The sequence below is a fragment of the Thrips palmi genome, unplaced genomic scaffold (assembly GCF_012932325.1).
Source record: "Thrips palmi isolate BJ-2018 unplaced genomic scaffold, TpBJ-2018v1 HiC_scaffold_2, whole genome shotgun sequence".
In the NCBI taxonomy this organism is placed as follows: Eukaryota; Metazoa; Arthropoda; class Insecta; order Thysanoptera; family Thripidae; genus Thrips; species Thrips palmi.
In genome coordinates, this window is record NW_023144629.1 from 7,177,834 (window position 1) to 7,205,428 (window position 27,595).

At 58.5% G+C, this 27,595-nt stretch overlaps 1 protein-coding gene across 1 annotated transcript; it reads right to left on the reverse strand.

The window, feature by feature from the left end:
• Positions 1-84: 84 nt before the first annotated feature.
• Positions 85-27,496, reverse strand: LOC117647454 (transient receptor potential cation channel trpm). The gene is made up of 24 exons (XM_034389197.1): positions 27,084-27,496; positions 26,694-26,779; positions 17,622-17,704; positions 11,435-12,117; positions 11,184-11,340; positions 10,916-11,063; positions 10,647-10,830; positions 10,281-10,411; positions 10,067-10,194; positions 9,805-9,997; positions 9,473-9,662; positions 9,179-9,390; positions 8,879-9,076; positions 8,620-8,709; positions 7,862-8,056; positions 7,626-7,783; positions 7,204-7,552; positions 6,712-7,123; positions 6,477-6,634; positions 5,676-6,398; positions 5,005-5,214; positions 4,880-4,959; positions 3,854-4,054; positions 85-3,778 (listed from the first exon to the last, which is right to left on the reverse strand). The coding sequence occupies exons 2-24, from the start codon at positions 26,718-26,720 to the stop codon at positions 3,355-3,357; spliced, it is 5,334 nt and encodes a 1,777-aa protein (XP_034245088.1). The 5' UTR covers positions 26,721-26,779; positions 27,084-27,496; the 3' UTR covers positions 85-3,354.
• Between the last annotated feature and the right edge of the window lie 99 nt (positions 27,497-27,595).

Sequence of the window (27,595 nt, forward strand, 5' to 3'; positions counted from 1 at the left end):
TCAGAACCATTCAACTGACACTGATAACTAAAACACTTAACAGTTTGGTTTGGTCTAGGCAGTCAATGGAATCAAACTCCTGGATTTGAGGAGACTGAACGGTGCTTTATTTCGACAAAGAATAATAAATTGTAATCAGGCAAATAGAACAGTCTCAATTTCATGATTACAGTAAATATATCGGGCATGTGAGAGGTCACTTAAAAGGGTCAGATTAATTTTAATCTGCATGTTATTGGACAGTAGACAGACAGATGTAAAAGTGCAAATCATAACTTTACACTAAACTAGAAGCATGATTCTTTGTTAACACACAGTCAATAAAATTTAAGTTCTCATTTGTATTTAATATTCAGTCCTTCTACTATAAAGGTTCTAGACAGTCGACTTGATAAAACGTTGAATATGATATGAAGGACTGACATGTTTAAGTATCAATGTGAACACAATTTAGGGTATGATTTACAACTTGTTTGGGACTGAACTTTTACACACAAAGGTACTTTTAACAACTTGTGTGCTTCCTAGGGCATATTTACCCTAGAGAATATACAAAACCCCACTGAACTTAAAGCTACGTCAACTTAATCACAGGTTTCAACATCATTGTGCACCAGTTACAGGCAGATATTATTTACCATGGGATTAAATTCTCAAAGGGGAAAAAATACACAAACTAAAAAATTATAGAAGTTTTTTCTCTGATCCCTGGGCAATTTAGAGTGTTTTTGAAAATAACAGACTTGTTCCCTTCGAAACCAATGGCTATCAAATGAAATTCAACCTGAAATTTGAATACTGATGGTGCTTTGCACTTTCGAGAAAGAAAGGGAACAATACGAGGGATGCTTAAATAAAAATTGTCATTCAATGCACAATTAGACAAATTATGTAAAGGTTGGTATGAGAGGCACTTCATAATGCATCAAATCCACAAAATTAATTCATTACTACTGTAACATTAAAATTTAAAAGGAACTTAAAACCGCACATATGAAGGTCAGTTCAAAACAAAAGATTAAGAATATCATTACAATACATGATGCAAAATATACTGATGCCTAGAGGGCAAAATAACAAGCAAAAGCTCAACGACGATCTAACTCACATAACGCAAACAGCATTAATCACAATATAGCCTAGCAACCTATGAAATCCATACAAGATATTTTATTCTGAAAAACTTATGTGTTTCAGAAATACAACATGGAAGACACTGCAAAACAAGTTTAGGAATTAAAAATACACAAAAGTTTTTCAAATAACAATAGAATAAGGGAGTCACAAGGGATACAACTCACAACCACATACAAATTATGGCATTTTCTTCGGATAATTTACAGGTACAAAATTACATGTGTGAATCCCGTTTGTATTTTTGATTTTACGTGTGTTAGGCTTGAGTGCCAAGAACAGACACAGCATCGTCAATTTGTCACATTGGCCTTGATAAGAATGAATCAAAAAATTTGGAACAGTTAAACTGTAAAATTTTTATTGCACAGAGCAAAGAAAAGTTTGCAGAACGAACGTTAGGATATGCACACACATCTATCAGATTGTATCTGAAATGTTCATATTCTGAAGAGTATCACAAATTTATAATTTAAAGTTTTTAAAGCAAAATTAATTGCTTAACAGACATTATAGCTACTGAATATGAGCCGTTTTTTTTCATAGCGTAACAAGAATAGGCCAGCAGAATCACACGAAGAAACATCATGCCTCAACCTCAAATTATGTCATAACAGATGTATTCACAGCCGATTTCTAATCTAAAGGGGCCATCTCTTGTAGGCAAAGCCAATTTGACCATGTTGGTTGGAATGCCTTAGCCCAATAAGGCAAAATTAATTGCATTGAGACTTCTGTTTTGAGACTGAATACCTCTTCTACACATGTAAATTAGTGGAAGTGGCATAGAAGAGACAAACATTTGAAAGAAGCACAAATTGTACTTAAGGCAATTGATTTTGTTAAAATGAAAGCTAAGAACAGTCCAGTCCACTTTGAGAGGGAAATAGCTCTTTAGACTTAAATATTCAAAGATATAGATTTAAGTATCAAGAAATAATTTTAACAATAGAATTTCTACATTAACCTTAGAGAAAACAGAGTTTACAGTGACTAGGCAAAAGCTATATATTGTCTTTCTTTAAAATTGATAACAAACAATACATACAAAATTAAAAATGATGAACTGCCAAGGGTCTTATGACTCATTAAGTAATTTTTTGTTGGGGGAATTATAGAAAGAGTTCAGATGTTTTCTGGATGCTTCATCACTCAGCCTTGAGAAATTGATAATGATTTCACATACAATAAAATGAAACGGTCGTGTTAATCAACGCAGAGGCATGTTAACAAAAAGCTAAGGGCTCTAAGCCACAGTAAAAGTAAACATTATGAATTTCTTTCAAACAGGATGGCAATGTCATTTTACTTTTCTTTAAGGGTACAGAAACATGCACTCCACAGAGTTGCAGTAAATCAGTTGTCAGACTGTGAAATTCTATAAAGTAACAATTGTTAGGCCATTGTGGGACGACAATATTGTGCCAGCACAGAAAAATAACATTATAAAACAAAGATTGAAACAAAACAAGATAACAAGTAAATCAAAGGCTCCAAAATTTGGACAAAGTTGCAAATCTGTCACTTAAAGTACATGGTATAAGTTTTAACCCTCCCACCCCTCTCCCATAATTACCCATTAAAACAGAAAAAGAACCTACAGATGAATACAATTTAATGAGCATTGTTATAAAGAAAAGAGATTCAACACATCGTACTATCTCAAAGCGCTTACTTTACAAACAGTTGTCAAGGAATAGTGTAATACAGAATGATAGGCCCACAGGCCCTTGGAAGACATAAGAGTGGACCTGAAAGGGATATGTTTAAAACGAAATATAAGTTTAAAAAAGAACGTACCCACTTCTTGCAGACCTATTTTCGTCGTTTGATAACAATTGGATATGGTTAAGAAGCCTACTCTGTACCCGACAGGTGGATAAAATTCACAGCCAAACTACGAAGTAACAAGCTGTGGCTCTGCAAAGTTGCAATGGGAACGACACATACTTTCGTTGTACTTCCCTGGGTCGCACAAACCTGCAGCAGTTATTCTAGGACTTGCCCGCGATCATGCCCGCAGAAACGGGCAGAAACGTGCAGAGACGTCCAAGACTTAGTGAGGGTTAAGATATCCCCAAGTGGGGGGCCAAACGAGGGCCAAAAAAGATGACTAGGACGGTGTTTATGCCCTGCCTTTCGCGTTAACGGGCAAGCTCGGTGGCAGATGAGGCCCGCAGAGTGTCGCGGTCGGAGCCTCCAGCGAGGGAACGCCGAGGCCTAGCACAGGGTCTCCGTGTTGCCGTAGGGGATGCTGCTCACGCTGGACGACGAGGTCGAGGACGTGGACGACTGCGGCACGGCCAGCGGCGCCTTGCCCGCCTGGCCCGGCTTGCCGGCGGGCGCCTTGTGGACGATGGCCGTCGTGGTGGGCGTGAGTGGCGACGACACGGCGGGCGACGAAGACGCCACCGGGGACGACAGCGGCGTGAGCGTCTCGGGCGTCGCCTCGCCCTGGACGCCCTCGACGGCAGTGGCGCGGACCAGCGGCGCCAGGGGCCGGCCTGACGGACCAGAGCCCTTGTCTTGGCTGTCGGACGCCGACGGCCGCTCCAAGGCCGTCTCGTCCGTCACCGTCAGGAAGAAGGCGTTGTTGCCGAAGCGCTCGCGGTCCAGCTGGCTGGTGTGGTCGTTGGGGTTGTATCTGGAAGCAAGGGGAAGGCGCACGTGAGGGCGCGGCGAGGCGAAGGCAGGGGGCACGCCCGGGGGCAAGACGTACCTGTGCTGGATCAGGTCGCTCATGAGCTGGTAGTCGCTCTCCTCGGCGTCGCGCAGCGTCTCCTTCTCCAAGAACATGGCCATCTCCGGGTTGGACATCTCGGAGGCGTGCCGGACGCGCTGCGCCGCCTCGCCCAGGGACAGGTGCTCGGTGCGCGACGGCGACAGCAGGCCGCAGACCGTCTCCAGCTCGTCCGTGATGCTGCAGCATGCGACAAGGACCGCCATTACCTTCCCGCCCCAGCCCGCGCTCCTCGCCCGCTTTCAGAGGCTCCACGCCATCATGACGTCATGCAAGAGGCGTACAAGAAGGAGGCACGTCAAGCCACAAGCAACAGATCAAAAGAAAATGTATATCTCAGCGGCGAAGCGGCGCCGTACTGACTGCGTACGCACAGCGCACACAGATAATGGAAGGAAACTCACCACAAACCCCGTCCAGGAACGTATGAGGTATTTCTGAATCTTGAAAAAGGTGACAAGAAACAAGGTGAGCAAGGTGAAGTAAAATGTGATAGGAAGCAGAAAAGAAAATGAAGTCCATATGTGATATAGTGCAACGTCATTAAAAACAACGGCCCCTCTGTTGAATTAGGCTAAAGAGAAAACTGGTAAGTAAGAAGGCTTATTTTATGTTCGTACACTACTATGCGTTAACAAAGTCAAGTTAAGAGAGTTTTGCTCCACGGCGGTCGCTCAGCTCCAAGCAGTACAGGCCAATACTTTAAGACTTACAGAGAAGAGTACGACAACAGAGGGGCACGATAAGAAGAGAAAGAAACAGTTTGTACCACAGATGCACTAAGAAGAAATCATGCTATGCACTAGAAGTCAACAAGTCCGAGAGTTCCGGCGTGGTTCCGGCGTCTCGAACTCAATGAGCAGCAATAGACATCGTATTGACCACGACATTGTATTGCCAACGGTCAACAAGAATTAAGTTTCTCTCTAGGCTCAGTATTAACTTTTTAAAAATTAATTTTTTGACTGTAAAATGACATTGCGCGGCGCTGCCGGGCCGGCCTACCTCGTGTACTCGGTGTGCATGGCGCGGAGCGTGGCGCGCGCGGTGGGCAGCACCATGCAGCGGGGCGCCACGTCGCGGTCCTCGGCCCAGGTCACGCTGCGCTCGCCGGCCGCGCCGCCCTCCACGCCATCCCTGCTGCTGCCCGAGATCCTGGACGCCGACCCCGCCGTGCCCATGGTGCCCGAGGCGGCCAGCAGCACCCCCGAGCCGACGGCGTAGCCCTCGGGCTCCGAGTGCGTCTGGCTGAGCTGCCGCCGCGTCTGGAAGTAGCTGGGCGGCAGCGCCGAGCCCTCGGACTGGCTCTGGGTCCGCATGAAGCGCGTCTCCAGGTCGGACTGCAACAGCACGTCAAGTGTCAGTCACGTCGTAGGCCGTCCCACAGTGGGCCAGAAGACCGGTGGAGTTGGCCAAAACTCAAGACGCGTTTTGAGCTCCAGAGTCGCTAAATGGGACTCGAACCGAACGTGTGACCCCACCAATGGATTGCTCTCCGAACGAGGAATCCATTGGTGGGGTCACACGTTCGGTTCGAGTCCCATTAAGCGACGCTGGAGCTCAAAACGCGTCTAGAGTTTTGGCCGCCTCCACCGGTCTTCTGGCCCACTGTGCGTCCTACGCGAGAGCGCCTGTGAAGTCCGGGGTAGGCCAGCCCGCCGCGCAGCGTGTGGAGCGGGCTGGCCCACCCTGCCGTTCGCAGGGGCTTCCCTCCCAGCAGTGCAGGTGCATTCGGCTCGCTTCGCTTGGCTTTGCTTGACAGTGTCGCCATTGTTGCACTGCACCGTCACGCGTCACTCACCTCCATGTTCTTGTCGAGGTCGTCGCCGCCCAGCGATTGGCTGCGCTCGCGGCCGCGCGTCCGCTTGCCCCACTCCGTCTCGCTGGCCCTGCGGACGCGCTGCGGGTGCGGGTGTCCTCCGTACCGCAGCCCCGGGCCCACGGCGCAGATGCCCGGCAGCGGGCCCGGCACGGAGCCCGGCGGCGACGTGATGGACGTGGACAGCGACCCGGTGATGGGCACGTCGGCCACGTCGGCCACGTCGTCCAGGTCGGACTCGGTCGAGTCCTCCTGCCCCTCCTCCATGAGCACGCACGGCTTGGCCTGCTGCTCGAACACGTTGTCGGAGCGCTCGGGCCGCACCTCGGTCCACGACCGCACGGGCCTGCGCCGCGGGAACGGCGGCCCGGGCGACGCGAGCTCGGTGGCCGACCCCGACGTCTCGGAGCGGCCCGGCCCCGACGGCTGCCCCTCCAGCTCGGAGCGCTCGCTGAAGCGCCGGAAGCGGTTGCTGTCCGGGACCACGGGGCTGCCCTGCAGGCCCGCCGTCGCCAGGCCCACCGACTGCGACTGCACGTCCTGGCTCGAGCCCGTCATGTTGGCGAACGGGAACGGGAAGGGGAAGGGCGCCTGCGCGGACGGCGCGTCGCGGCCCTGCGTCGCCATGAAGCGGTGGATCACGCCCAGGTGAGACACCGTCTGGTCCGACAGCTCCTCCAGCTTGCGCAGGTGGAACTCGATGTTCTGCGGGGCACAGACGCGCACATGGCAGACACTCCCTTGTCAAGCAAACACAGAGCTCGAGCCCCGACGCAGCAGTACCTGGTACGTGGACGCGTGCGCCGTCTCCTTCTGCACCACGTCCTCCACCTTCTGGCTGATGTGGTCCACCCGCTCGTTGATGGTGCGCACCCGCTCCTCCATGCTGCTCAGCAGCTTGGCGTCCTTTTCCCGGAAGTACCCCTCCACGCACTCCTCCTCTGCCAAGGCCATTCCAAAATGGAGTCACGCGTAACATCGAAACCAAAACAAGTCAATAGTACAGAAAAGAGCGTACCGAAGTCGTGGAGGCGTTCCAGGTCGTCGTTCTCCAGGAAGAGCTTGAGGCCGTTGTCGTAGGTCTCGGAGCGCTGGCCGCGCAGCTTGCGCAGCACGAACTGGGCCAGCATGTAGAGGTGGCTGAAGAGGATGAAGGGCGGAGGCAGCACCGGCTTCTGCTCGTACTCCATGACGACGGTGAAGCGCTGGAACATCCACACCTGGTGCGAGATGGCGTTCACCTCGTTGAAGATGTTGTTGAAGACGGCGATGAGCAGGTTGATGAGCAGGATGTTGGCCACCAGCAGGTACAGCGACATCACCACGGGGCTCACCCACCGGCCCACCCGGCAGGGCTTCATGTCCGGGCCGTCGCCGCACGGCGGGTCGATGGCGTCCGCGAACACCTCCCCGTACAGCATGAAGTAGGGCTGCAAGCACGACACCAAGCGCGTTCAGTTTCACGTCGCCAACAATGCAATGCGTTTTCGGTTAGTCCCTCTCCACCCACCTGGAAGAAGATGTCCTTGATGAGGTCCCAGCTGGCCTCGTTGTCCGGGTACAGGATGGCCTGGCGGCACACGCCGAAGGAGATGAGCACCACCAGCAGCAGCACCACGAAGTAGATCATGTTCTTGACCATCTTGTCCATCATCGTCACCAGCGGACCGAGGTACTTGTTGACGCTGAGGATGGTGAAGATGCGCAGGTACCAGTAGATGATGTCGACGCAGAAGAGCAGCCGGCCGACGGACATGAGGGCGGCCTGGAGCCGCAGCACCAGCCCCACCAGGAAGAACACCACCACCACCACGTCGCACGGGTTCCACATGTTCCAGGCCCACACGGCTAGCTTGTGCCTGCGGGAAAGAGCGACACGTCAGACACCAGACACTACAAAAAAGATTTCCTCCAGCGAAGGCTTTGGCCTACCTCAAGCCGACCGGCTCGGCCGACAGCAGCTCGCGAACCTTCTCGCAGCCGAAGGCCGTCACGTAGCCGATGACGTAGAGCTCGGGCCAGGTGGGCATGGCCGGCATGCGCACCAGGACCACGTAGCTGAACGTGTACAGGAACACCATGTAGGCGATCTGGAGGAAAAACAACAACATTGCTCAGCGAGCGAGGCGGGCGGCAAACCGAAACGGAGGAATGAAGCAGTGCCGCACCGAGTGGCCCCAGAACTTGCTGATGGGCGCGGTGTAGAACTCGTACAGCTTCTTCTCCAGCTTGAGGGGCCTCTCCTCCTTCTTCAGGTCGTAGAAGTCCATGGGGAACTGCAGCAGCGGGTTCGACTGGCCGTCGTCCAGGACAACCTTGCCGTTCTCCTGCACGAGCGAGTCCCGGGGCTCCATGATGAGCACCTGCCGACACCAAGGACAAGCTGGAGGGACGGCAAGCGGCAAGGGGCGAGGGTCTAAAGGGCCTAAAGTGCCTAGTGAACGAGAAGAAAGTACTGTACGCCAGGTACCTAGAACAACACACAGTGGCCCGGTTCATGCAAGTGGTTGGTTACAGCTACGCCTACATCTACCAGACCAGGGGCGCTGATAATGGCTACACATGGAAGATTATTATTTAAAAAAAAACTATGAGTAATACACGACAGCATGAAGTGTAGTGTTTGTGTTAGCGAGGAAAGGCTTGTCCTTCCCTCGCAAAGTAAGCTAAGCTATTTTAGAGAGAAAATAAAGCATGTGAGAAGGCCTAAGGCCCGCCATTCGCGTGACATCGTGATAAAGCCTTTCAAATTAGAACACAAAAATCAAGAAGATAAAACCTTTTCTTTTCTTTCGAAAATCAACAGAAGTTATAGACAAAACACATGCGCGTGGCAGCTGCATCTTTTCCTCTCAAACGCACATGCAGAAAAGAGAGGGACGGAATAGTGAAAGTAAATTGGCTGCAAGCGACCTGCATCGTGTACCTTTTTCTTTATCTTTGACTTAACAATGGGCGGAGGCACTAACAACGCCTGCTTGGCTTTCATACTCAGCATTCGAGAAATGGCCTTTTTCTAAAAAGAGAGAGAAAGCACGACACGTCAGGACAGACTGGGTTTCTGTTTAGTCAACGACACGGCGGACAGCGTCCTGCTCGCACCCCCACCCCCACCCCCACCCCGCACACGTGTACGCGCCAGGCGGTAGGTTCAAGAGTGGCCGTGGCGGCGCGGCCCAACCCACCTCGATGTCCGGCTCCGTGTTGCGGTGCTGGCCGTCCCCGGCGCGCTTGTTGGTCAGGCCGCCCTCCACCGACTCCTCCTCCTCCTCCTCGAGGCCCAGCTGGTGCTCCTCCTCGGTCTGCGGCATCAGCTGGAGCTCCTCGCGGGACTTGAACTCCAGCTGCGGTATGTAGGCTGGGCACAGCAGGCCCAAAATCACCTAACAAGCGGCAAAATATTGTTGTTCATTTTTTCCAACAGTAATTTCAATTTTTACATTTTCAGGATGGAATATTTGGCCGGAAGTGGGCTTGGCACTCACTTTGAGGTTTGTATTCTTGCGTGTTCGTAGCCCGCCCATCCACAGGTCGGCCAGGATAATCTGGGAGCATGGATGGGCGAGCAGTGCCCGGTGGTTGGCGCTCACGGCGAGGCTCAAGCACGTCTGCCCGCTCCAGTTCTGCAGCTCGCACGTCAGCAGCTTCTGCGTCTGGTCGTCGTCCTGGCGGTAGCAGTAGTCAAGGAGCTCCAGCGCTGAAAAAATAAACAAATTAAGTCATTTTGATGCTTGTTTTTCTGGTTTTTTTTTTCATGTGTGTCAGCTGGCGGCAGGTACCGATGTTCTCGAACTCCTTGCCGTAGCTCCGCAGCTCCTCGTAGATCTCGGCCTCCAGGTCGTCCTCGGCGGCCTCGTGCGCCATGGCCTTGTACAGCTTGGCGGCCACCAGGGCCTTGGCCAGCGCCTCCTCGCCGTGCTGCCACATGAGCAGCGCCATGTGCTGCCGCTTCGTCAGCACGGCCCACGTCTGCAAGGAGGCCAAGGAGGCCGTCGTTTAGAACAAGTTAATTAACCTGGCTAAATTGCGGGCCCTGCGCTGCGCGTCGGGGTCGTTAGGCGGGCGTAAACGGCGGCGGTTAAAAACAAAGTGGCGTGGGTGGCTCGCTCACCAGCAGCTCGTTGAAGGGGTGGTCGAAGTAGGGCATGTCCGGCGACGACGGCAGCGTCTCCGCCAGCAGGCTCAGCGTGGCGTTCTGGTTGCCGACGTAGCGGATGAACGACGAACTGTTCCGCTGGACGTGCGGCGACTTCTTCATCACCTTGGTGTAGATCATGCGAAACTTCCGCCGCGTGTACTGAGCCCTGCGCCGAGCCACGCCATTAAAAATGCAAATTTCCTTTAAACATACTTGGTGCAAAGTTGTTACTCACCTGTAGGCTCCGCCCATCAGCTTGTTAATGACCAGCCCGATGTCGTGCAGCGTGTACACGTAGCCCCTGGGGATGTGGGGCCGCACGTCTCGCAGGATGTACCCCAGCGTGTTGCTTGGTCCGTTTTTCTGCGCAGACAACACAAAAGTGAGGCCGGCGCCCCCCCTCCAGCGCCGCTTCAGCACGGCGTCGGGGCGCCCCTACCGTACCGTACCGAGTTGTAGAGCTCCTCCAGTCTTGGAATGGTCAGGAACTTGCGCATGCTCACGCCGTTCTCCAGCAGCAGCTTGACGAAGTCCAGGCGATCGTGCTCCAGCGCCTGCATCATGGCCTCCTCCAGCGCGCCTGCATCCACCACAGAGCAACGGGTTGGAATAAAAGGCCGAAGGCAAGGCGAGAGGCGCCGCATCGCATGGGGCCCGAAATGGCACAAGATCATGTGTGGTCTGGCCTTTAGTGGCAATGGTAATGGCAAGGGTAGGCAGCCTTCGCCCCAGCGAGACGCCCGCGCGCGGCGGGCTGCCTACCCGCCAATTCACAGGCGCTACAGTGTGCTTCGCAGGCCTCGCAGGGTGCGCACCTGGGGGCCACTCCTGGCCGTAGACGAAGATCTCGGAGCGCGCGATGTCGACGCGGTTCCAGGTGAGGGCCAGCTGCAGCTGCTCCGAGGGCGACAGGTGCTGGCTCTTGAACAGGGCGGTGAGGATCGTCTGGTCCAGCTCCTGCGGCGCGTCCTGCCGGTCGCTCATCCGGAACACCGTGATCTGTGGAGGCAACATCGGTTAGGCCCGTCCGGGACTGGGCGCGAGGCGCGAGGCGCGAGCCACGCCGGCCGTCGGGGAGACTCACCAGGTGCTTCTTCCTCGTGCACGCCAGCAGCTCCTGGTACAGGCCCTCGGCCTTCTCCGGGCCCACCTCGAAGATGCGCATGATGGTGGTGATGAGGTACTCCTTCATGTTCTCCAGCACCGTCTGCTCGCCGCTCTCCGACGCGTACCTGCCACAAGCACGTCATGAGCGCGGCAACGGGACAGCCCTATCGGCCGAAGCGCGCGCTAGGCGAGCCATGAGGCGAGCCATGAGGCAAGCGTTGCATGCCGCCAGCCTGCCGACCTACTTGTGCGTGAAGGCGATGAGATCGGCGGCGCGGCCCGAGCCGTCGCACACGACGACGGGCACGGGCGGCGAGTCCGTCACGTACTCCAGCACGGCGCGGATGGTGTTGGTGCCGCCCTCGATGACGAGGCACACGACCGGGGTGCTGCAGTGGGTGCCTGCAACGCAGCACAGCAGTACAGCGGACAAGCCATGGCGCCGTGGCCGAGCGCGCAGCGAGCCAGCCGCCAGAGCAGAGGTTCCAATACTCACTGGGGTTGAGCTTCTGCATGGAGATGTACTTCTCGAGCTTGCGGCGCAGCACCACCTCGGCGCCGTAGCGGCCCTGCGTGCCGTTGTCCACCATGAGGAAGTAGGCGTGCCTGCTGTTGAGCACGGCCATCCTGGAGCGGGGCGAGGCGATGGCGTGGTAGGGCACCTCCCTGCCGCGCGCCACCAGCTCGCTGTGGCCCTCCACGATGCCCCAGGGCGCGATGCCAATGCTCACCACGCGCCCGGGGCCCCGCTGCGCGCGCTCCGACACCAGCGCGTCGCCCACCTGGCGCGTCACGCCCGTGTTGGTGCCGCTGGTGAAGATCCAGGCCCCCGTCGTCTTGGCGGCGCGCAGCAGCCCCTTGCGCAGCACCTTCTTGAGGCGCGGCTGCAGCTCGAAGTTGGCCTTGCCGCCGTGCACCGTGATGAGCAGCTTGGGCAGCTCCAGCGTCCACTCGCGCGTGAAGAGCTGCAGGATCTGGTCGGGCCGCGTGTCGTGGGCCAGCCTCACGTACTGCGCCTTGAGGCTGTGAGGCCCGCCCTGGAACTCCACCGTGCCGTACGCGTCCGTCGGGGCCGCCACGGTGCACCGCGCCGGCGACCACTGCTCCGACGGCGACTCCGAGCCGCCGCCCAGCGACGTGCCGGCGCGGTGCTGGTCCGGGGGCAGTCCGCAGCAGCACCTGCGGAACACCAAGCAGCACGTCAGCGAGCACGTCCACGACGTCCACCAGGGCACAGGCCGGCACAGGCCACCCGCCGGAACCTTATGGATCTTTCACGCAGTGGCGCGGCCCGGTGGCCCTCGCCTCGACCCACAGTGTGGGCCACAGTGTGGGCAGCCCGCGCCCTCTGAGGGCCCCTGCCAGGCAGGGCGCCACGGCACTACGGCACGGCGCCTTAAAGGACGCCACTTGTTTGTGTTTACGGAGCCGGAGTGCAGCCCGGTCCCAGGCAGGCCCGCAGCCCGACCTGTGCCGCCGTTCAAACAAGTCACTGCTACGAGTGCACCGCAACCCACCCCGCCCCAATAAACAACAGCAAGGACAACAGTAACAACAAAGCGAGAAAAAAGAGAGAGAAATGAGGTGCGGTGCGCGCGGCACAGGTGGCTGGGATTTACAGGTGTGCCCAGAGGCCCCAAACAAACACACGCCAAACTCGGGCGAGGGCGGCGGGCGCGCGCGCACGCGCACTGTGGAACGCCCCCGGGAATACATAGTTTGATGAGAATGAATAGGGTATAGCGTTCAGCGGGAGGGCGGGGCACTGGCAGAGCCGGGGCCGAGGCCGAACCAACAGTGCCACGCATCCGAATGCTAAACGGTCCTGCGACGACGCGTTTCCATCAGAACGAGGACGCGGGGTGGGGCTGCGTCGGGCTGCGCCGGGCCGTGCTGCGTGGAGTGGCGTGGGTCACGGCGGGGCGGGCTGGGGTGGGGTGGGGTGGGTTGGAAGAGTTCCCATGTGGTGCACCAATCTAATCAATGTGCATTCCACCTGACGGCCCAGCGCGGCCCGCCGCTTCAACCCAGCCGCGCTCAAGCACGGCGGCACGGCGGCACGGCGGCACGGCGGCACGGCGGCACGCCGCACGGCACCGGACGTGCGCCGAGCGAGGGGGCAAAAACTCGGGATTTTCGTGTACACATGATTCGGAAAACGCAATGATTGCGCATGGTTTTAATTGATTTCATGGCTGATTTTGCCTTATTTCGCGACGCACCAGGGTGATGTAGAGCGTGATTGCGTGTGATTGTGTTCGGAAGGAAATGAGTTCGGACTCATTTTGCCTGGTTTCGTGTGATTCTGCCTAATTTCGGTCGATTTTAGTGATTTTGGCTGATTTCGGATTGCTTGATTTCGCGTGATTCTCAATGATTCGCGTGTGATTTCGGGGGCCGTGTACACATGATTGCGCGAGTTTTTGCCCCCTCGGCGCCGAGCAACTTCGGCCAGCGCCGGGCCGGGCGACTCCGAAGGGTCGCTCCGTCGTCCCGTCTCCGTCGCGCGCACGGGGCGCCCCGTGGGGCAGTAAGGTCGGACAAAAAAAGGTCGTACAACCTATGTAGACCCTTTTTGTTTTCGCGTTTTTGTTTTCGCGTTTTCGCTTCCGCGTTTTTGTTTTCGCGGTTTTGTTTTCGTTTTCGCGTTTCCGTTTTTGCGTTTTCGTTTCGTCCGTTTGACAATCTCCTCATTGGTTCGTGCATTCGCTTCCACCATGATTCGCACGGGGCTTCGGGACGACAGGCACACATCAGGCAGCCAGCCGGAATCGAGGCCACATGTCGTGTTCCGGGTTCGGGGTTCCCCTCGGGACCGCCCCGCCCCCCACCCTCCGGCCCCCGCTTCCTGCAGGTGGCTCCTGAGTAGGTCTGCGGTTCCCTGCGGTTCCCTGCGGCTCCCTGCGGCTCCCTGCGGTTCCCTGCGGCTCCCTGCGGTTCCCTGCGGCTCCCTGCGGCTCCCTGCGGCTCCCTGCGGCTCCCTGCGGTTCCCTGCGGCTCCCTGCGGCTCCCTGCGGCTCCCTGCGGTTCCCTGCGGTTCCCTGCGGCTCCCTGCGCTCCCTGCGCTCCCTGCGGCTCCCTGCGGCTCCCTGCGGCTCCCTGCGGCTCCCTGCAGTTCCCTGCGGCTCCCTGCGGTTCCCTGCGGCTCCCTGCGGCTCCCTGCGGTTCCCTGCGGCTCCCTGCGGTTCCCTGCGGCTCCCTGCGGCTCCCTGCCGCGGCTGGCTCCATTCGGCGAGACGGCGAGGCCGGGGGCTGTTGTTCCCTCAAACACGGCCAGCACGGCCGGCACCCGCGTCATCGCGGTGCTCGAGGCCCCGGGGCGCGGCGGCGGCCTGCGGGATGGAGGTCAGAGCGGCACGGCGGCACGGCGACATCGACCGGGTCGTCGTCGTTAAGGCACTCCTTCGAGGGGATGGCCCCCGTAACGGCAAGGCCAATGAGGGCGGCAAGGGCGGCGGCACTACGGAGAGGAGCGCGCCGAGGACAACAAAAATACAGCAAGAGAAAGAAAAAAAACGCCCGGCGGTGCCTTTCAGTCTCTCTCTCTCTCTCTCTCTCCTCTCTCTCTCTCTCTCTTCGGGAGATGAGAGGATGAGACAGCATCCGCGCCGTGCGCGGCATCGCAGCCAGAGAGCGGCACATAGTCACGCCAAAGCAACCCCGGTGCGGCTTGTGGCTTGCGGGACCCCCGGCCCGCCCCCGCCCGCCCCCGGCCCGCCCCCGGCCCGCCCCCGCCCGCCCCCGGCCCGCCCCGGCCCGCCCCGGCCCGCCCCCGGCCCGCCCCCGGCCCGCCCCCGGCCCGCCCCCGGCCCGCCCCCGGCCCGCCCCAGCCATCCGCGGCACGCAAAAGCAAAACCACATGCGCACACACGCAGTCACTCGAACGCGCGTTCAAATTTCCAATCAATTTTTCATACTAAAAAAGGGAAAAACCGTTTTCCCCTTTTCATTTCACCATTTTCTCATTTTCGCGGCGCCTGAGATTTAAACCTACCGCCAACAGCCCAGGGGCCCCCGCGGGGCGCCCACAACACAAAAAACTTTTTACAAAAATTTTTTGTTTGGCCCCAAGCGTTCGGCTTCAAACAAAAACAAAACCAAAAAACTTTTCGCCCCATCCCCGCGCCCTTTGGAGCAAGCGGCCAAGGGCCAAGAAAAAGTGTTCCTTTGGGGGGGTGGGGTTAGGGGTTGCGGTGGTTTTTCCCGGGCCCCGCCCCCGGGGGGCGGGGTTTTGGTGGTCCCCCCCGGCCCCCCCCCACCGGGGGCTTTAAAGGGCGGGAGTGGGGGTAGAAGATGAGGGATAGCAACAGGGCAAGGCGGGCAGGCGGGCAGGCGGGGGGGGCGGGGATGGTGGCAGAGCAACAGGGGCGGGCGGGCAGGCACTTCTCCACCTCAGCGCCGCCGCTCGGGGGGCTGGCCCGGCCCGGCCCCGCTAGGCCCCGCTAGGCCCCGCTAGGCCCCGCCACCTCAGTATGCTGCAGGATCCATCTGGCGCCCTCCCCCGTCACCCCGACGCTTCCACTTCCACTGTCCTCGCAGACCGAATCGGCAGGCAACAAGTCAGGGCAGGGCGACAGGCTCGCCGACACACACACACACAGCGTCGTGCTACGTGTCCATTGTAGTATAGAGGCACAGCAGCAGCGAGCTGATGATTCCTCCAAACGACCGGCACGCTCCCTCTCTCTCGCACTCGCGGGGCGTCCCATCCAGCGTCGAGGTGCGAGAGAGACGGAGCGACGACAACACCGCAGCAGTTCGGAATCATCACCCAGCTACAGAACTCGAACTCGGCGACGCGGCGAGTGAAGTCGCCGGCGAAACGGGGCCAATTAGCATGGCGCTGGACTGGCCGAGCCGTGCCGAGCCGGGCCGCACAGTGGACCAGAAGACCGGTGGAGGCGGCCAAAACTCTAGACGCGTTTTGAGCTCCAGAGTCGCTAAACAGGCCTCGAATCGAACGTGTGACCCCATCAATGGATTCCTCGTGCAAAGAGCTGTCCATTGGTGGGGTCACACGTTCGGTTCTAGACCTATTTCACGACTCTGGAGCTCAAAACGCGTCTAGAGTTTTGGCCGCCTCCACCGGTCTTCTGGCCCACTGTGGGCCGGGCCGAGCCGAGCCGGCCTCGTTAAGGGGCACGTGGCTGCAACGCGTTTCGCCCCTTCGCCCGCCCTGCCGCCCTGCCCCAATCGCAGCTCCGCCAGCCCCCGCCCAGGTGCAGCCTGCAGTCATTACAGTGTCGCACCGTTCTCCCACATCTCTCCGTCTCTCTCCCTCTCCACCGTACGACACCGGACGCAAACCGGACGACACGACTCGCGCGGTCGGTCGGAGGCTTTCGCGGGCTTTCACCAGATTATTCTCCTCTCCTTGCTCTATTTATTATTTTTATCCCTTCGCATTTTTATTTCTTGCTTTTTTTTATTTCGTGTTTGCTTGGCGAATTGCGCAGGCGCGGCGGTCTGGGGAAGGCGGAGGGCCCGGGGCAAGGCAAAGGACCTCTCTCTCTCTCTCTCTCTCTCTCTCTCTCTCTCTCTCTCTCTCTCTCTCTCTCTCTCTCTCTCTCTCTCTCTCTCTCTCTCTCTCTCTCTCTCTCTCTCTCTCTCTCTCGCCGAGGACAGGGACCGACGGGGACTCGGCATTCGCTGGAGAGGCTGGGGGCTACGAGTTAGGCCCCAGGTAACGAGCTGCACGCACACACACACACACACGCACACACACTCTTACACACGCGCACAGTGTGCAGCTGTCCAGGCATAGGCCGGGGGAACAGCCATTTGCACTGCATTGGCGAGCTAAGCGGCTTACGGGGTGGCGAGCGGGGTGTAAGCCACGCGCGTGACATGCCGCCTGGCCGCGGTTCGACCCGCCGCCAAAAAGCGCGGACACACACACACACACACACCGCGCGACAGCGTTGCAATTTGAGTCCATTATTGGTCGGTCCGGCCGGCCAGTCCAATCCCCTCCAGTTAATCCTAATCCGGGGCTGTAATTATGAGCTCGGCGCTCCGGCCGCTCCAGCCGAGCATGAGCGGCGCCGGCAAACACCCCCCCCCCCCTGTCGGCGCCCCTCGACGCACAAAAGGGGTCCCAAGTGTGCCATCCCCTTTGTGAGCGCCGCGGACAGCCCGCGGACAGGCCGGCCGAGAGTCGCTGTCGTCGCTCTGTCTCTCTCGCACCGACAGGGGGGGGGGGGGGGGGGGGGGGGGGGGGCAGGGCGACGGAAACGACTCTCGGAATCGGCCAGCGAGCCCGGCCCGGCTGACTCGAGTGTGTGTTGTAGGCACGGGGGTTGACTTGCACGCGGTTGACGGGGGGCTTGGCCGCGCCACTGCGGGGTGTCAGGCCAGGCAGTGTTTCGGCGGCCCCTCGTCGGACCCCTCGTGCAGTACACTGTCAGCAAAGCGACAGCAAGCGAGGCGCGGTCAAGGCTGCCGCCTTGTTGACTTTTAATTCGGCCAAAAAGTCGCCCTCTTTGAGAACACAATTGCTGCCTGCTCGGTTTATTCCGTGTGAGCGCCCTGTTTTATCCCTTTAGCAACAGACAAAAAAAAGTGATGAACGTATTTAAGTTGGATTTTCTTTTCTTTTCCTTTTCCTTTTCCAAAGGGGAGGGGAAGCTGGTGTCCTCGACAGCAGCCGTCAGCGCGCCGCCATGGCATGGCATGGCACTCACCGGTAGTCATCCTTGGCGTTGGGGATGAACTTGACGCACTCGCGCTTCTGGAACGATGCCTCCACCCAGCTGCGCGCCGTCGTCTGCAAACAGAGAGACAGTGAGACGAGTGTCCTGCCATTCTCCGCCTGGATCAGCTCCCACAATGCGACAAAGCGAGGCCTGGCGAGGCCTGGCGAGGCCCATTGATGCCGAAACAAAGGGCCGCTTAAACTGGAAACAAAAAAGTAAAACACGAAAAAAAAAGAAGAATTGGGCGCGTGCCGGCCAAAAAGCCCCCCTCTCTCTTTCCAGACAGTGTGGCCGACGCGACGACAAAGCAATTGGCTCGACAACAAGGCATCGAGGCGTGCCAGTGGCGTGCCCTGGCCGGCTTTAACTAATTGGTCCTTGTGTGGACCAGCTGCTCCATGGCCGGCCGTCCACGGACTGGACCGCGAGGCGCCGCGACGCCGCGACGCCGCGACACGCTAAGGGCTGCCAACGGACCGAAATAGCCCGCGGACAGACGGACGGACGGACAGACAGGGCTGTATTATATTTCCACTTCGCTTTGCAGCAGGCTTGCCATCCATTTCCAGCCACCGTCTACCGTCAGATTCCTTTTTCCTTTTCGGCTCGCAGCTTTTCATTTGCCTCGGTACCCTCACTGCCTGTCTGTCTGTCTGCCTGTCTGCCTGTCTGTCTGTCTGCCTGCCTGCCTGCCTGCCTGCCTGCCTGTCTGCCTGTCTGCCTGCCTGCCTGCCTGTCTGTCTGTCTGTCTGTCTGTCTGCCTGTCCGTCCGTCCGTCTGCCTGTCCGTCCGCCTCGGCATCCTTTATGAAGCTTCAGCACTCCAACGTAAATGCCTGCAATAAACTCCAGATTGCAATAACCGCCGGATTGTATAATCCGCTGGGTCGTTCCCGCGCCGCGCGGCCGCCTTCCGAAACCAATAAATAAAAATGACGAGGGGGATTTAAAAAAATATATATAAAAAAGCCACTTTCATTTTATATTTTTTTATTTTTTAAAGTGGACACAGTGTGCAGGAATAAATAAAAGAAAGGGACACGCGAGCGGGGCGGGGTCGGGTGCCGGCCGGGTGTCGACGCGGCAAGGACTTCGAACAGAGATGAATAAAAAGGAAGGCATGGGAGCGGAAAATGGTGCTCATAAAATTGAAACGAGCCCAGCGAAAGGGTGGCCCCCTCCCCTCCCCCTGGCGACACTCCGCCACACCGTATCATATCGCTGACATGAATGCGAACCCGGGCAATAAACACACCCGGTGCGGCCCACCCCGCGTACACTGGCCGAAAACGGTTTAAAGACAGGGAAAACAGCATCATGACAAAAACAACCCCGGCACGTTCCCGCTTCGCATGCGAAGCAAACCCCCCGTCGTCGGTGTAGCCGTGTAAAGTTGTGGATTCCATAGAGGCCCCCCCCCCCGCACCGGGAGAAGTTACACCGAGTGTGGGCGTTAGCGCAGGCTGATTCAGAATAGTGCTCCGCTCTCTCTCTCTCTCTCTCTCTCTCTCTTTCTCTCTCTTTCTCTCTCTTTCTCTCTCTTTCTCTCTCTTTTCTCTCTCTCTCTCTCTCTCTCTCTCTATCCCGTATCCCTGCGGAAAGGCCCCACGAGAGTGCGACAGAGACAGAGCGACTAGGGTGCTCCAACCTCCTGTTGGCGCATCGCAAACATGCGCTCTTTAGGTTTATTTACAGCAGCGTCGGGCGTGTGTGTGTGTTTGCCGTCTGCGAGTGTGTGCGTGCACGTGTGCGTGAGAGTGCGTGTTCGCGCGTATGATCGTCGAACGAGGAGACAAAGCGAGCTGTCCATCCACCGCCCACAGGACCCACAGGACCCACAGGCACCCTCGAGGCCCGCACAGTGGGCCAGAAGACCGGTGGAGGCAGCCAAAACTCTAGACGCGTTTTGAGCTCTAGAGTCGCTAAATGGGACTCGAACAGAATGTGTGACGCCATCAACGGAATGCTCTCCGAACGAGGAATCCATTGGTGCCCCGGCAGTCCACCGCACACGCCGTCGGGGAGGGACGCGCCGGACTAGAAGCAGTGTGGTGGCGGCGAGGTTCCCGTAGGAAAACAAGGTGGCCGCAATCCAGGAGGAGGGCAGCGCTCCTCCAGCGTGCGACAACAACGTGCCAGGCCACGCGGCCCGCCCCCTCCTGGAGTGCTGGAGACAATAGACCCCCCCCTTCTCCCCCCCCCCCGGGGGCTGTGACGGCACAGAAACGGGTGAGCGGCTCAAAACATCATCCCCGCCCCGCCCCGCCCCGCCGTGTCACGCCGCGGCCGACACGAGGATTACCCCGGTTTTGGCAGCCGCCGCACACGGGCGAGGCGCGGCAGCGCGGCCCAGCGCCAGTTCGCACACTATCAGCCTCTCTGGAGACCGAGGTCTTTCCAGGTCAGGCTCCCTAATTCGCACCTCCAGCCAAGGCAAGCCAAGGCAAGCCAAGGCTCCGGGACGACGACCGTCTCTGCGTCCCCGCCGTCCCCGCCGGCCAGGCGGCAGACTCATCTCGAATGTCCTCGACGTCGCGCTGTCTCCCTCGCACCCGCGCGGGATGCCCTGTGGGAAGAAAGAGCGAGACGACTCTCGGAATCCGTCTGCGGCAGGCAGCAGGTGCGCCCGCGGCCCTGTCGCTCTGTCGTCGCCCCAATTGCGTTTTTCCTTTCCGCGCCAAAACGAGCCGAGCCGAGCCGAGCCGAGCCGAGCCGAGCCGAGCCAACCGGGGACATAATTGCGCTTCATTTTCCCTTTCTCGTTCCTTCCTGATGGCGATGGCGCGTTCAGATAAAGCGAGGCCGTATTGGAAAGTCGTGTTCGGCGCCCGCCTGCCCGTCTGCCCGCCCCGCCGGCCGGGAGCGCCCGCCAGGTGGCGGGTAGGCCACCCGGGGGCGGCCCCGTCGAGCGGGTGGCCTACCGCGCACCCCGCAGGCGCCCTCTCCCGCTCTGCGCCGCTCTGCGCCGCTCTGCGCCGCCGTGGGCCCACCACCGTAGGCAGCCAAAACTCTGGACGCGTTTTGAGCTCCAGAGTCGCTGAACAGGACTCGAACCGAACGTGTGACCCCACCAATGGGTTCCTCGTTCGGAGAGCAATCCATTGGTGGGGTCACTCGTCCGATTCGAGTCCTGTTTAGCGACTCTGGAGCTCAAAACGCGTCTAGAGTTTTGGCCGCCTGCGCCGGTCTTCTGGCCCACTGTGCAGGGCCCGGATCGCCCGGATGGCGCGGCCAGGGTGCGGCCCGCACTCCGGATGCAGGCGGATGTACACCGGAACGTCTTGGCGGCGCTTCGCGGGGGCGGGGCCGGGGCCGGGGGCGGCGTCTAGGGAGCGCGGTCCGATGATGAAACGGCCGATCCCTTTGCCGCCTCCGCGGCCTGGCCTCCGCGGGGAGCGCGGCCCGCTCGGCACACCGTAAACAAGTCGAGAGGCGGCCTTGTTCGGCACAAGGGGCGCAGCAGGCGAAGTGAAGCAAAACTTGGAATCGAACCATCACTCGGCTGGTCGAAAGCAACTTGGCAACGTCGTCTGCGCCACGGGCCGGCGGCGCAAGCCACTCGCATCCACCTCGCAGGGTCCTGGGCCGCGCAACTGCATCCCGCCGCGGACTCAAAGTTTTATGAACCAGGTTTTCGGGTGTACTGTCACTGCTTTAGCCGGGACGCCCAGGGGCAAAATCTGCGTCCGACAGAGTAGAGGCGAAACGCTCTATCGGGCAAAATTTTCGAGCCCAGGCGTGTCGGCGGGCGGCCGAAGCGAGGGACGGCCGGACCACGGTCGGACCACGGTCGGACGGACTACACTTTGGGGAGAAAACTCTGTGTCGTGTTACCCGGGCCGACAGTTGTGTTCTCCCTCCCAGCGCCGAGATCGCCCACCGACGCGCAGCGCGCAGCGCCACTCTACTGAAAAATTCATCGTGTTTGCTCATCTCACGTGCAAGGAGTGGAAATATGACGCGCCTGCTTCTCTGCACGGCAGGGCACGGCGCGGCTCGGCACGGCTCACGGCCCTCACGGCTCGGACGTGCAGTGTAGAGGCAATCGCAGCGAAAGCCGCAAAAGCCGCCAAAGCAGTGCTGCCAGCCTGCCCCTCGCCCAACTCAGCAAAAAAAAAACCTCACTGAGGTCAACGTAAGCTTTGTTGACAATAAGTTGAGATCCGAAAATATGTCATTTTAAGATTAGCAGCTGTCACCAAACCTATATTTTTTTATCACTCTTCCTCTTTTTTTGGCAAATAACTGTCCCAACGTGTGGCCAGCACCAGTGTGGCTTATCCTTGACAAATAAACCTTTATCTGGGCGCATCCTTCGCGCTCCACGCCACGCCACCGGTACCAGCCGGCTAGCTAGGAAGAGAGAGAAGGAGAGAGAGAGAGAGAGAGAGAGAGAGAGAGAGAGAGAGAGAGAGAGAGAGAGAGAGAGAGAGAGAGAGAGAGGTGGGTGGGCCAGGCCGGGCCGGCAGTCGCGGCGTGGAACTCCGTGCCTCTGTTCAAGAGGAAAAGCCGAAGGTCGGCACGCGTGTGTGGAAAACACACACACTCACACAGCCGCACACAGTCGCGACACACACAATCTCGAAGAGGCGCCCGCCCCGCACACAGCCTCGCACACGCACACAAGTTGGAGCAGGCGGAGCAGACGGCGGTGGCGGATGGGGCCCCCGCCTCGGCTCCTGCTCCAGGCGATGTACGCCGAGCTGGTTATCAGACTCCATAAAGTCCATCAGGACTTTTCCAAAGAGCCGGAGCGGGGCGCGGCGGGGCGGGGCGGGGCGGGCCGCGAGGAGGGTTCGCTTTTGACATCCCGGCTTAAGGCGAAGCGCGCAGCCATCGCGCAGCGGAGAGCGGGGTTGGGGGCTTATCGAGGAGGGAGGCTGAAGCGAGGAAGCAAGGAAGCCCGGCCGGGCGATCCGTGTTTGTCTCACGCTCCAGCAACGGCTACGCCTCCAGCGTGACTCCAGCGCAGCGAGCAGGGAGGCCAGCGAGTCCGTGCCTGCCTGGCTGCCTGCCTGGCCAGGGACATGCAGTGTCGACCCGCTCCAAGGAGGGCAAGTGGGCCTAGGCCTCGGCGCGCCTCGGCGCCTGGGCCGGCCAGTGTGCCAGTCGGGCACCCACCTTCCACCCCCTGCTGCCTGCCTGCGCCGCCAGGCTCTGCACCGCCACTCCAGCGTGCCTGACCAGGTCAGGGCGCTCGAGGCCCGAGGCGGCTGGAGCGGGCTGGAGCGGGCTGGAGCGGGCTGGAGGCAGCAGCGAGGGGCGGCGCAGGCATCGATTACTGCAAGTCCCTGCTCTACCCCCTCGAGGGCGGCGGCGGGGGCGGCCGAATAGTGGCGTGTGGCGAGGGCGGCGCTTCATATCGGCGGGCAGCGTAAAGCGCCCCACAGCCAGCGGCCGACAGCCTCCCCGTCGGACTTTTAAAAGATGTAAACAAGACGGCCAAGTGGGGGCGGGGGCGGATTTGGGGAACGACCCCGCCCCGCCCCCGCCCCCGCCCCGCGGCCCACCCCGTGGCCCCTGGCACGACGCAGATTCAATGCAACAGGTCAGCAGCGTTCCGATGCGGCCAGTGTGCTGCCTTTGCTTCGCTTTGCTGCGAACGGCGTGGGGCGAGGCGAGGCACGCCAGGGCACGCCGAGCCAAGCAGCGGAGCGACAAGGGACAAGGGCTTCCAACTTCCAGTCCCGACAGTGCAGGGCATTCCGACAGGCATTCCAGCCACATTCCAGCCAGCTTTCCTGGGAGCCCGGGGCTCTCGGCTCTTCTTGCTCATCCACAGCGCTGCCTGGCACCGCCTGGCGCCGCCCTCGCCGGCACAACGCTGGGCGCCGCACGCCGGGAGCCAGTTACTAATTAAACGAAAGCACGGCGCCGAGGCCGCGCAGCGCAATTACAAGGAGAGAGACGGGCCACCGGTTCAGTTAGCCGAGGCCAGTTACCGATGAACCGAAAGCACGGTTCAGTTAGCCGAGGCCAGTTACCGATGAAACGAAAGCACGGTTCAGTTAGCCGAGGCCAGTTACCGATGAACCGAAAGCACGGTTCAGTTAGCCGAGGCCAGTTACCGATGAAACGAAAGCACGGTTCAGTTAGCCGAGGCCAGTTACCGATGAACCGAAAGCACGGTTCAGTTAGTCGACGCCTCGGTGGGCCTCGGCCAGCCTGCAGCTGCGACAGAGAAGGAAGGAACTAGAGGGGGGAAGGGGTAAGAAAAGAAGAAGCGACGGCGTGGGGGGCGGTGGGGCTGGCGGCCGGCCAGGAGCTAGGTCTAGAGCGCGGCGGCGGCTTGGCACGGCGACAGCAGCAGCACACTCGACTCACCTTGGTCCGCGGCCACAGCACGCGGCGGCACACCGACCTCAAGCGCGCCCTCTGCCTGTGCGGCGTCAGCGGGGACGACAGCGGCGACGACGCGGTGGGCTTGACGGCGAGCAGGAGGTCCCCGCAGCTGGGCGGCAGCATGAGGCCGCCGGTGTCGGGCACCGGGACCCCGGCCACGACGCCTGCCGCGGTCGCGAGTGCAGCAGGCGCGGCGACGGGGAAGTGCGCACCCCGGGGATGCCTGGGGGCAGCTCCATGCCATGTTATCAAGTCCCACACCGGCGACGCACTGACTAGCACCGCGGTGGGTTCGTTCGCCACGCGCGCGAACGCCACGCGCCACGCGCCGCCACACAGCTGGCGAGAGGACGGCGGGGCCGACTGGCCAGCGGCTCCGCGTAGAGGCTCTAGAGCTCTAGCCGCAGGCACGACCGCCCGGTCGGCACAGTACAGTCTAGCGCGCAGTGTGTCGTGGGGCGTGCGCCGTCTAGGGCAGGTGCACGTCTAGGGCGGGCATGGCCCGAGGCTTGGCCGAAAAGGAGCGCCGGGTATTTCGGGCGGGTGAGGCGGTGAGGTCGAGGGCGGGTATTTTCGGGTGTGGGGGCGAGGCGAGGTCTAGGGCGGTGCGGGCCCGGGGCAGCCCTGGGGCAGTCGCGGGCCGGTCAGTCGGTTTGCGGTTTGTGGCCGTAAGGGCCCGTGGAGTAGGCCGAGCAGTCCTAAACCAACAGGCCGCGCCGCGCCAAGCCAGCCAAGCCGGGGAGCGAAGGGCAGCGAGTGCCGAGCCGGCCGAGCCAACCCGAGCCAACCGGTGCCGTCCCGTCCTCGGCGTCTCGAGTCGACGGTCCAGCGGGGCCGCGCGGGGCGGACAGCGCGGCCGGGCCAGGCGCGGAACCGGCGCGGCCTCAGAGTCACTGGTTTGTCGCCGTTTGTGCCAGTTTGAACGAAAGAAAACCCGACGGCTGGGCCCGACGCGTGCGCCGCGGCGCCGCCATGCCGACGGCTGCCCTTGATCCAGCTTGTGCGTGATGCGAGATCGAACGCGTGTGCACAGTGTGCACACCCGCACGCGCTGCACGAGCAAGGTGCCTGCGTGTCTAGCGAGGTGTGTGTGTGTGCGTGTGCGTGCGACCGGACGCCTCGGCCTGCCCAGGAGCCCATCTTCGACGTCCTCCGCGGACAGCGGTGCCAATCAGCAGAGGGCGAAGAAGACCCTCAGAGCGGCCGGCCCGGAGAGAATTTGATTAAGACGCAGGGGCCGGGGGCCGGGGAGGGAAGTCGGCCGTTTCCCGCGCAAAAGTCTATCTGTATGAGGCCATCAAGTCCATAACGACGGCGGACCCGATCGAACCAGATTGGCTCGTGCGCACGACGGTCACAGACAGTGGCAGACAGACACAGACAGACTGTCAGGCAGAGACAGTCAGACACACACACACACACACCACAAACACACACGATATTCACGCACAGACAGACACACACAGACGCCTGCCCCTTCCCGCTGCACCGCGACAGTGTCGCGATGCTACTTGTCTAGCCGACTTGACTGGCCGAGGGAAGGGGGAGGGAAGGGGGAGGGGAGGGGAGTCCGCGGCCTGGCTCAACGTGATGGCGCGGCGGGGGGAGGCGGGGCCGCGCGCGGTGCCATGGTGCCATGGTGCCAGCAGTACTTGCTGACCAGCAGACTGCCTCGACTCAACCGGCCGCTTCTCACTGAAAGCCAACGGGCGCGGCGGCCGGGGCGGGGCAGGGCAGGCCGGGGCATCCACCAGCCAGCCGGCCATCCGACCCTCCAAGCTGACAAGCTGACCGGGAGACTGGCAATGACGGCAACGACAAACGGAAAAGCTTGAGCAAGCGCAGCAAGCGCAGCAAGCGCTGACGGAACAAGGCGTCAGGCGTCCCCCTATCGAAAGCTTCTGCCTGCCGCCTGCCCCGTGACCAATGCCCGTGACAGAGGCAGCGGCAGCCGCAGCCCCGAGGCGGTGGACAAAGTTACAGCGGACAGAGGGATACGTCACAGAACGTGACAGGCCTCAGGGGAGTGACAGCCGGAAAATAATCATGTGGCAGACCAGAAAAATTAATAAACATTGCCTCCTCGTGTTGGAAAGGGGGAGGAATTATTTGTATTTGAATAATTCATAAATACGCTTTTGGTGGTGACAGGCTTTCCTCTCACAAGTGTCTGAATGCAGTACACTGCTTTTGCCAGGGCCTGTCTGCTTGGGCACACGGATCCATCTTGATAAAGCTGAGAAACTTGTTCCCCAAGGTTGGCGTTGGCGCAGAAGTTCAATGTCAATTACTTTCCCTCCTGCCAAATTATCGGCCGTTGCCCCAAATTGCTTTGACTAAACGGTACTTTCATACAAACTCACTAGGTGGTACCTTTTCCCACAGATTTCAACAATTGGAGACAAAAAATTATGGGGTCAGAAATATTAGGAAGTTGTTGTCGTCAACAAGTGACAGGAACAGAAAAATAACTATGGATGGCTTAAAATGTTGAGGTTGTTTTACTCGGAAATCTTGTTTGTGTTTTCAGTTTTACACATATCATCACGGGAGACCAAGAGATTATCCCTGCCAGTCTTGCACTAGTCAAGTTCACTTTACATTTTATTCAGGCCAACTACAAAGAAAATTACTGAGGCATAACTTATAGCCGGAAATATGCTAGCTATTTTTAGACACGTATAGGATTAAAGAAAGTTAGAGATTCTCCACTACTTACCTCAACCTTCTTCTTTTTGGACCTCATGGTATGTTTACTTTCTTGTCAGTTGTCACATCACATGAACAAACTTTGAATAACAGTTTCTGAGGGGAAGAAAAAAATTGAAATCATTGAAGAGCATGGAAATGTGTAAGAACAAATAAGAAAAAAAATTTAAAGGTTTAACAAAAATTTGGGAACGAATAATTTGCAAAATGAACTAAGTTTTTGAAGCACTGTAACAGTGCCATATATGTGTATCTTAATATTACACATCATAGAGATTATGACATAAAGAAAGATGAATCCCATGGTTTTAAATCAGAGAAACTTGACAAGTTTAACTGACGAATAATGGAAATGGGGATTAGGACAGAAAGAATTATTTTTATTTCGTCGCTTACTTACAAGTCAATGTTTTGTTCGGTGGAGACTTAACCTCATAGGCACATGCGATCTGCTGCAGCACTGCGAGCCAACGAAACCCGACCATTCCCAAATCCGGAGCCCCCTGTTTCTTGAGGCACTTCTACGTCGCACTTTTTACATAACGAAGTTAAAAATAAGATATGTCAACTTTCATAATAAAGTCACTAGAGATTGAATCACAGACGTCTACCCAGTCCCGAGGCCAGCAGTGGAATGCAGCAGACGACTTAGGCCCCTGGGCCTGGCTGGGACAGGCAGCTTCCGTCCTACAGCTGGAGTCAGACATACAACGGCCAGCGTAGAAATTCGTTTTTTCAAACGCGCTTATCAAGGATAAAAAAGCGCTCAGAAACAGAACCGCATGTTATCTACGCGCAAAATGGTTTATTTTCAGCTTCTGATGGCTGCCCTTCGCCGCGAGAGGCTCTTTGTCCAGCGCGTCGTTCGGGCCGCGGTGGTGGCAGCGCCGCGTGGCGGCCTGGAGGGCGGAG

What these genes read in the sequence shown, in the direction of transcription:
- LOC117647454 (XM_034389197.1), bottom strand. Translation starts at nt 26,720, where the DNA reads ATGAGGTCCAAAAAGAAGAAGGTTGAG. An exon ending in ACCCCTTCAACGAGCTGCTG is followed by an intron (nt 9,663 to 9,804) that starts GTGAGCGAGCCA and finishes GCCTCCTTGCAG; the next exon opens with ACGTGGGCCGTGCTGACGAA. An exon ending in CAAGGAGTTCGAGAACATCG is followed by an intron (nt 9,391 to 9,472) that starts GTACCTGCCGCC and finishes TTATTTTTTCAG; the next exon opens with CGCTGGAGCTCCTTGACTAC.